At 39.0% G+C, this 9,459-nt stretch overlaps 1 protein-coding gene across 1 annotated transcript; it reads left to right on the forward strand.

The window, feature by feature from the left end:
* Positions 1-3,943: 3,943 nt before the first annotated feature.
* On the forward strand, positions 3,944-9,128 carry ecrg4a (ECRG4 augurin precursor a). The gene is made up of 4 exons (XM_088315272.1): positions 3,944-4,195; positions 6,186-6,239; positions 6,336-6,511; positions 8,539-9,128. The coding sequence occupies exons 1-4, from the start codon at positions 4,126-4,128 to the stop codon at positions 8,686-8,688; spliced, it is 450 nt and encodes a 149-aa protein (XP_088171398.1). The 5' UTR covers positions 3,944-4,125; the 3' UTR covers positions 8,689-9,128.
* The last annotated feature ends 331 nt before the right edge of the window (positions 9,129-9,459 follow it).

Below are 9,459 nucleotides of genomic sequence, written 5' to 3' on the forward strand. Positions count from 1 at the left end.
ATGAGTCAAGCCTTATCTGGACCTCCTCTGGTGGCATCCTTACTCCATCCACATCCTCTGTCGCCCTCTAGTGGCCATCAGGTGACCCTCCTTATTTGCCACGCAGCAGGTGAGCACTGAGGCCCCGCCCCCAAGGGGGTCTTAAAAGTCTGTGATGTCATGCGTGTCCGTTCAAGTACGACCTAACACCATTGCTCTTAAACACAGTTGAAAGAGATGACAACTAACGATTGTTTTTATTACTTTTTCTCTCCGTCTTCCCGTTCCTTTCTTTGAATTCAGTTCCTGTTCAGAGGTGTCAGTCATTTTTTTCCTGTTGTCACCACGAATGACACTAATTGTTCATTACCTCGGCAAGTGTTGAGTTCCACTTTAGCCCAAATTATTCATAACCTGTGCATATTCTGAGTTAAAAGTCCAAATTATTCATAACCTGAACACATTTTGAGTTTAAATCAGTTACAAATGATTAACAACCTGGACATTTTTGTAGATTATTAATCACATATTATTCAGAATTTGTACACATTTTTAGGAAAAAAATAGGGCTAAATGCATTTTGAGTTGACATTAAGTAAAAATTATTCATAAACTGAACATACTACTGAAAATGTGGGATTTTTTGTTAAGAGATATTAATAAGATACTTTGGTTGAACAAGAGTTTAAAGATCACTTTTTTGTCTTAAAATTTCGAAACAAATGTTGTATATGAGTGATAACAGTTGGTTTCCCTAAAAAAAAATCACATATGGTTTGATCTTTTTCAACAATAAGTTTTAAGAGGAACTGTTATAAAATGCTCTTAATGCTCTCCCTTGGATGACTTGCCCTAGATAAAGTTCAGGATCTCATAGTACAAAAAAGGTGTTTAACTCAAAATTCTGTTTGTGAATAAAAAAAAGAAAAACAAAGCAAAAAAGTAATGACTTTTTCTCTATTAATATCTCTGGAACACAACTTCTAACAATCTCAATTGCCAAAAATTGAAATTCACGTGTTCATTCAATGTGTGGTTTTCTAACAATGATTTCCTGTTCAGTTAATCAGTGTAACCAAATTTGGCGCCCAGTTGTGGAGCGTCGCTACCCTCATCCACTCATCGGTGTCACGGTAAACTTTGAATATATTGGAGAGGCCGACCTCGGCTCGTGAAAGCGTTTGGATCCATTTCTAAGAAATCCAATCAGGAGATGGAATTGACTGTCAAAAATGCTCTTTGAAGGGCCATTACATGTGCCAAATGTTTGTCTCCGGTGCGTTCCAGCAACACAAACAAATGTTACTCATTTGAATCCACACAAACCAAAACATTCTCTTCATTAATAAAGGCAACCTGTCTGGCCCTACCAAACACACATTTCGGGTTTGTTTGTGTTCGGTTTGTTTACCAATGGAAGTGTTGATGGTTGGTTTACTTTTTCTTCTCTTTTTTTTATTATATAGGAGCTATGTGAATGTTAATGAGCATTGTTATTTAATTCTTGTCTCCACTGTATGTATATATTCCCAAATAAGACACCAAGCGCTCGGGCATCAAACTATGGTACTGTATCACCGACAACGTGACGACAATTGTTCAATAAAAGTTTTCTTTGATGAGTATTCACATCAATTCCACGTGGGATTTAATTGTGTGTGCGTGTAACCTTGGTTAGCCAGGTTTGATTTACTTTGCAGTAATAATAATTATGATTAATTACTGATAATTGTTTTTCGGTACGTTAAGAAAAATGTAATTTTGTGCTTATAAATAAGAGTAACAGCGCAAACGCATATGAAAATGTAGTACTAGGAAAATCCACTAGGTGGCAGTAGTTGGCTGTCTAAAAGGGTTTTCTGCATATTCAAGTGGCATTTGTGGACGCTTGGTTTCGTTTGCAAACAAGAACATTTTAGAGACGTTTTTAAAAAAAAAGGGTAGCATTAATTAAAAAGTTCACTCAAGTTAAAACTATCGAAATTGAAATGTTCACCTCGGTCAATCTGTGTAAAAACAATAACAGCAGGAACGCTTTGCCCTGACTGACCTCATCAAACTCATCGGCAAATTGATCCTGCTGTGTTTTGTTGCTCCTTGCAACAGTCTGATTTTTTTTTAAAACAAATTATCAGGAATCGGATTTGTTTGTTTTTAGGAAAGAGTCCTGAGTTTTGACATACAGCATTTTTTAAATTAATTTAGCTTTGCTTGTTGACAAGAAAATAAAGTTCGATGCTTCACACAATGTGATTTACATAAATAAAAACGGTTGATTATCGAAAAGATAAACAATAGTTCATTCATGTCTCCACTTTTTCATTATTCAAGCGCTATTATAAAATAACCAAGTCCAAATGACTACCTACCTATTTGATCAAATATACTTCAATATTCTTCATATAAATAGACAGATGATGGCTAGCAGTCAACTTTTCACTGCCGGTCCGAAGGCCTCAACCCAGTGCACTGGCTACAAATAACCCACCATTGGCTTGTCCCTTTTGGATCCACCACCCAAAGTGGGTTACTTTTATCCCAGCAGTTTTAAAAGTAACTAGAGGGCGAGATGTTTGTCCTGTCGAGTTGAGCAAAGTGAGCGCGTGCGTAAGTGTGACTGAACGGGTGACATAAGATGTCCTTTATTAGTCCCACAATGGGGAAATTTGAGACATCAAGCTAGAGGTCGGCTGAAGGAGCAATCTGTCCGTGACTTTCATGCCTCCTTTTCATTTTCCCGCCTTCCCTGCGGGCAGCTTCGTGCCGGGGATCACGGGCCGCAGTTTGGCCCCCTCCCTCGGTGAAGCGGCGCGTGCAGACTTTGATGACCCTATTTTCACAGGCGGAGCTCAATGCGCATCTGTTTTCCCTTCAGGGTGTGTGTTTTTTGAGTTGTTTTTCCATCTGCAGGAGCTGCTTATGCTGATGGACAGAGAGAGCTTGAGCTTTCCTTTTCAGCGCAGTCTACAAGAGCTTCAACTGTCAAGTCAAATTGCACACTAGGTGTTCATTACAGCAAACGGCAAACGTATGTCTTGTGTGGTAGTAGGTACTGCTGCAGAAGTGGTATTGGTGTTAAGTGTTTTACCAGAAAGAGTAGAAAGACAGATTGAATACTTGCATCTGTGTAGTTGCGGTGCATTGGAGGAATTTGTCCGCCCAAAATCTGGCGACTTCCAGCATTCCACTCCTACCTCCACACACATCGCAGATAAAGACGCTATTCAACACACACACATTCCTGTCCAAATATTTACTTGAATAATATCTTGGAATTAATGCAAAATCACCAAATATGAGGTCAATTGAATTCAAAGTTCCAATAGCTTTCTTTGATTCTTGAATATGATCTGAATGGAGACATCTTTCTAGGCATTTTTCTTTGAAAAACATTTCTCAAAACTTCCCACAAGCATCACAATCCATCAGCGTTGCTTTGCAAGGCCCAGTGGTAACTTGAGCAGGGTGTTTTGATCTGAGAGTATCTGCTAAAGAAGTACAGCGAATATGGTACAATATTTGCAAAATATCCAAATGATTTTTGAAGTAAATTAAACTGAGTTAACTGAGTTACATTTGTTTTTTTTTATTAAATAGGGCATATAGTGGACTAGAACTTAGACCAGTTCTGAGTAGGTTTATTTGTATAAATAAATTCATTAAATAGATCCATTGTAAACATTATAGTTATCATATTTTTTAAACACCACCGTGGGCCACCTCACAGCTACTTTTTGGAAGTTCCACTGAACTGTATTATCTTCAAGTATTAATTCTATACATCTCCTGTATTTCATTGCAGGATAGTTTCACATTTTTACTGCTTTAATAATCGCCTGGAATTCCGAATAAATCTCAGTGATTGCATTTATCCAACACGAATAAAAACAAACCAAGTAGAAGACAGCTTCCCCTCTTTTTCCACTCCTGCTGGAAAGAATACCTGAGGCACCAATCAAGACTTCCAGCTGCAGTCTTCTTTCCAAAGGCGACATTCCACAGCCATGAGCCGCTTTCCCACTTGGAAAAGTCAGTGAGTGAGTGTGGAGGGGCTCCCACTCTCCCCTCTGGTTGTCGAAGCGCAGTTGTTGCCTGCCAGCTCAGCTTGGTGCAGGACTTCTTCTCTTTTGCGTGCGGGGGAAAAAGATGGCATCGCAGCTGTTGAGTTTGAGGGTCTTGGGGTTTGTTGCACTGTTGATATTTTTGGCTCTTTCAGGTAAGACATTACATTACTTACTGGACTTTAGAAGGGTTTATACCTCAAGAACCTAAAAAGATATTTGCATCATTTCCAGGACTGAAACTTGCTCATGTTTATATACCCTGGGCAACATTTGGTGGACCGTTATCCATGACATGACTGATCAGGCAAAACTCATTCATCTTATTTTCAAGGGGAATTCAAATTAAACTGTCAAGCTTTTCAGAAAAAAGCACAACCATTAAACAAAGCAAAAATAGATCAAATGAGATGGTCCTCATTCAGTTAGCAGTTAAATTTTTCTCAAAATACAAAAAAAATAAATAAATAAAAATCATAAATTCTGCCATGGTATGTCAACTTAAGAGCACAATTGTGTCAGTGACCTCATAAAAATTCCATCACGTGCCATTTTGAGCACCGCGCCGAAGTTTGGAGACCCCTACACAAGCATTATCTGCTGGCATTGACGTCCTTTCATTGTGTTGTGGTTTGTGCTGCACGTCTCAACATGTTGAGGAATCTTCTAGAAAAGGGTTCTTTCTAAAATGTAACTCGGAGAATAAAGTATAGAGATTTTTGTTGCAAAACAGCGCAAGTAATGGAGTCATTTTGATTTTTCCTCCGCTAAGGTTAAATAAAAATAATAAATAAATAATATTTTGGTAATTGACAGCGAAAGAGTCATAAAGTGCTTGCAATGTTAATAATTTGTATGGAAATGAGAGAAATTAAATAATTCAAAAGCAGCACGCAATTTTGCATTTTGTTGCTGTAGTGTATTTTTCGGAAATTGACTAAAAAAAAAAATATATAAAACGGAAAGAAATACTAACTTTGGAAATGTTTTTTTTATACTGGGAGACTAAGATTTGTATTTCGATTCATTTAAATATATATTTCACGAAAACAAGCACGACAAATAAAAAAAAAAAACTGTAGGCATTGTTATCACTAGTCGGCAAACTGAGAACAGAAGCAGAATAAAAATTACTTTGGGTGTTGCGCCACTTTTTCTTCCATGTCTTTTGTTCTTAAGCTGGCCTTAATAATTCAAACTCTCCAAGTTTGACATTGAATGCTTCAGTGTGGTTAAGATGGTTTATCCAGATGGCAAAAAGAAAGCCCTCAAGGGGCCAAGGAAAAAGAAGAGTGGAAAAAGTGAGTCACGGACTCATGCTTTGGAAAGACTGTGTGCAAAGCTCATTTAGCACATTCAATGCACGTTATTATTCCTGACAGAAAGAAAAAAAGTTTGATTTTCCCCAAAGTATTGCCTCTCGTCAAGTTAAATAATGTAAATACTGAAAGGCGGCCATTCCTGAAAGTCCCTCGGTCAGGGTGGGGGTGGTGTGTGGACAAAGTGGGGGTGCGCTGACTGCTGTGGTATGGCCGAAAAAATGTGCTGCATTCAGATAAGAATTACATGAGTGTGCTCTTTCCAAAATCATTTTTCCTTATACAAATGAAAGGAAATGCCATTAGTCTGTCCAACCACGATGAATTCACTTCTGGTGGCCATGACTTTGACCACATGTGAAGAAGATTTTCTATTGTCCCTCAGTTGACGGCGGTAACATCAGTCGTTCATCACAGACGATAAAGAATATATGCTTCGTCTATCTTTGCTCTTATCTTTTTTTTACATGTCTACCTGCGCCATTTGCGTTCAAATATCCGTTGCTTAAAGGATTGGAAGAATGCGATTCGTTAGCTCCTCTATGGTGTTTTGCATTGTTTGTTAGCATTAAGCTAAGCGGGATATCCGAAGGCAAAAATATGTGGTTTGAAATACAATTTATGTTTTTTTTTTTCCATTTTCTGTTTAGTTTGACATTAAACTTTATTATGGATGGCAGTTTAGAATGTTAAACTGTTACATAAATACTGTCTGTTGCATAAATAGGTTTTAGTGGAGTTACCTGCTTCACAGAATGGATGGTGTTCCACTTGGGGCTCTCCACTGCACACCAGCTCTGACTTCACTTGTCTTTTGTCCAAACAGAAGTGAGGTCAACCGATGGCAAGAAGTTGCATAAGCTCCTGAGAAAGAGAGAGGGTAGGTGTTAATTTATCACGTTTTTCAGAACACCACTGCTTCACTATAACAAACAAAATATATTCATTTATGACCTTTTGTTGTGTGCCACAACAGTGGCACGAGTCGCTCGTCCCGATGTTTTCCCCAAGGCCTCCGTGGCCGTGTCACCCTCCAAAGCTCAGGAGTTTCTTGCCAAACTGAGCCGAACTAAGAGGAACATTTGGGACCGCAGCAGACCGGACGTGCAGCAATGGATTATGCAGTTCATGTCCATGGGCTACGACGAACAGGTGGGTTTGCTTCCTCGCATCAATGTTAGTTCAGTGATTTATTTAATGCCCGTCAAGGGACCTGAGAGCGCTTCACAATATTTCAATGCAATGAGATACACAAAATGCATGGAGTGTATTTATGTAAAATACTTTAAGATAACACTTTACACCCTTTGGGGAGATTTTTTTTTAAATTTTGATGATGCTCACCATCTCCGTTCTAGTTCGCCCCCAAATTGTTGTTCCACACCAAAGCAAACAAGGAAGCACAGCAGCATGGCAGACTGCACATGATTAACATAGACTTGCATGCAATAGCTGATTTCCCACACACGTGCATTCAGTGACATTTTCGCCCTCTTGGTGGTGGCACTTAAAATGCTAATGTGGTGACACTTAGCGCCGGTCACATTTTGCTGCACATGCTCTCGCTGCTGAGAAGTTCATAATGGCTGACAAGTGGTTTGATTAGTGTTTAGTCTGTAAGAAGCTTTATTACAAAACACAGAGGAAAATGATGTACGCTTGTGATTGATTGTCTTGCAGGCACACTAATATGATGTCATTAAAGATAGAATGTAAATGTGTTAAGCTAAGATTAAATACAACTCAACTGTAATGAGCAGAGATTCTTTCACATAGCAACAGTGGGAGGCAATGTACCGCACACACATGGAGAACCACTGGTGTAAATAAGTGATTTTATGATTCATGCAGTTTTCACTTGCACTTCGTGACTGAAACATAAAGTTACACACCACAAGATTCACTGCCGATAGTTAATTTCATTCAAATCAGCTTTCTATTTTTTTAATGCATTGCTGCTGACCACAGGTGTGGTGGCCATCCGAAAATTCCCAGATGGTCCATTTCCAGGCAGGTCAAAACCGAATAGGAATTGGAGCATGTTGTCCGTCGGCCGCGCCTCTCCCATTCACCAGTGGACAAATATTTTCAGGCCGAATGTTGGTGCCAGCACGTGAAAGTGCATTGAAATTTTTAACATATTTAAATAAAAAAAAAAAAAAGAAAAGTAGGATGTGTGAAAATATTCCCACACCTGAGCTGTGGATCTCTGCAGTTCATCCAGAGTGCATCTTGGCTACATCTCTGTTCAGCGATTTCCATGTTTTGAGTGATGGTCTGGTCTGGCTGATAAATTTGCAAGGCACATGAATGAATGCACATCTCCATGTATTTGATATTTCAGTACGTTTTACACATGCCGCTGAACTGAAAAACTCCGGACATAACTGGACCAATACAAATTCTTAGTTCAATTAAAAATTGTATTTAATGGCTATCTGGATATTCATCATTATGTTCACATTTTCACATCATGGATCAAAGACAGTCACAGAATGGTATAAAAGTAGATGTCCTTGCTCAATTCAAGAATCAAGGACCTGTTGTGAATTTTACCCTTCAGGTCCTTGTGAGAGAACATTAATTTGGGCTAAAAGTACTGAAATACTCAACAGGTGAACATTTGTATTCAAAAGAGCATGTCGCCTGGAAAGGTTAGCGTGCATTTTAGGCTCACTGTGAAATGTCAACTTTTTTTTTTAACTTAACTTTTTGTGTAGTGTCTATTTTTAGATGCAGTTTTCTGTTCATATTCATATCTGCGTATAGATGAAGTATTTCTTCATGTATAATTTGCACATACACTGCTGCTGCTCATTGCCTGCAGAAACGTACACATGGATATTTATGAGATTCTCATTTGCTGGTATTTTAAATTAAGTTGGTGTAAAACCGCAATCTACCCATTGAGGGGTCTAATAAAAGCCCATCTTAGTCTAAATGGCATGTCAGAAGGTGTTAAAATGACAGAGTTAAGAATACTAACACTCGAGACATAAACAAGGATCTCCCGCATGACCACCTTAATTAACGACCTTTGCCGCCACGTCCCTGAAAGGTGAGTGCTGTCAAGGCTTTGGCCTTTTCACCGGCCATGTTTGCCGACTTGCAGAGTCTCTGCGGGCCACTTCATCCTAACGTCATTTTATTCCCCCCAACCCGTTTTTCTTTCTGTCCAGAGGCTGGAGACGGACCTGTCCTACTGGATGGACCACGCACGCTCTCACGACCACGGACGTCAGCATCACTATGATGAGAACTCGCCCATCGGCCCGCGTTACCCAAACTCGTACCGGCACGGCGCCAATGTCAACTATGACTATTATTAGCGGCTAGCACGCACCTTTTTGCCGTGGGAAAAAAGGATATACACGTTTTGTTGTTTTTTTTAAACCGGTAAAGCAGCTTTCTGCCTTCCTCTGTGATCTGCTCAGAAATAAAACAGTAGTACAAGTTAGCTCTCTCTAAAAATCGTGCTTGTTGCCGGGCCGAGAACATCTGTCATGATTTGGTAAATGAAATATTTCAGAAATCTATTGGTCAGCCCATGTGTTGGTGTTATTTTCACAAATGACTGACAAATCTAAAGTGTTGAAAACGGCCTGCTCTTTCACAACGCTACGTTATTGTTTGACCAAAGATGCCGTTCTTTGGGGCCTTCTAAAAAGTGATGATTTTGGAGGGAAGAGATTTCTGATCGACGCCAGCGTTCTATAAAATGTTATGTCATGGTGATAAAAAAAATAAAATGTACTCCATTTAAAGTCCAGCACGTGTTCTGCTTCCTGTCATTAGCATTGCTACTGCAGTTGTGGTGTTGGGTCATTTGTCCTAAAATCTGAACGCATCACCTCACCGCTCTTTTTTTTGTACACAAATTATCCACACTGAAGGCGGAAAATAACTGTGAAGCTCTGGGTTTTTAGTTACAATCTTCCGCCATTCATTTAAAAAAGTCCACAAAGAAGAACTTTCAAGAAAAATATTATTGGCACACATTCATTATTCAGTGGAGACAGTCTTGTTTTTTTTTTTCTTTAAAAAATTTATGAAAAAACTATCAATCTTATCTTACCCCAGCCAACCTGGAGAAATTTAGG

Source organism: Idiotropiscis lumnitzeri, chromosome 14 (genome assembly GCF_059441095.1).
Source record: "Idiotropiscis lumnitzeri isolate Australia: NSW breed Sydney's pygmy pipehorse chromosome 14, RoL_Ilum_1.0, whole genome shotgun sequence".
NCBI classification, from domain to species: Eukaryota; Metazoa; Chordata; class Actinopteri; order Syngnathiformes; family Syngnathidae; genus Idiotropiscis; species Idiotropiscis lumnitzeri.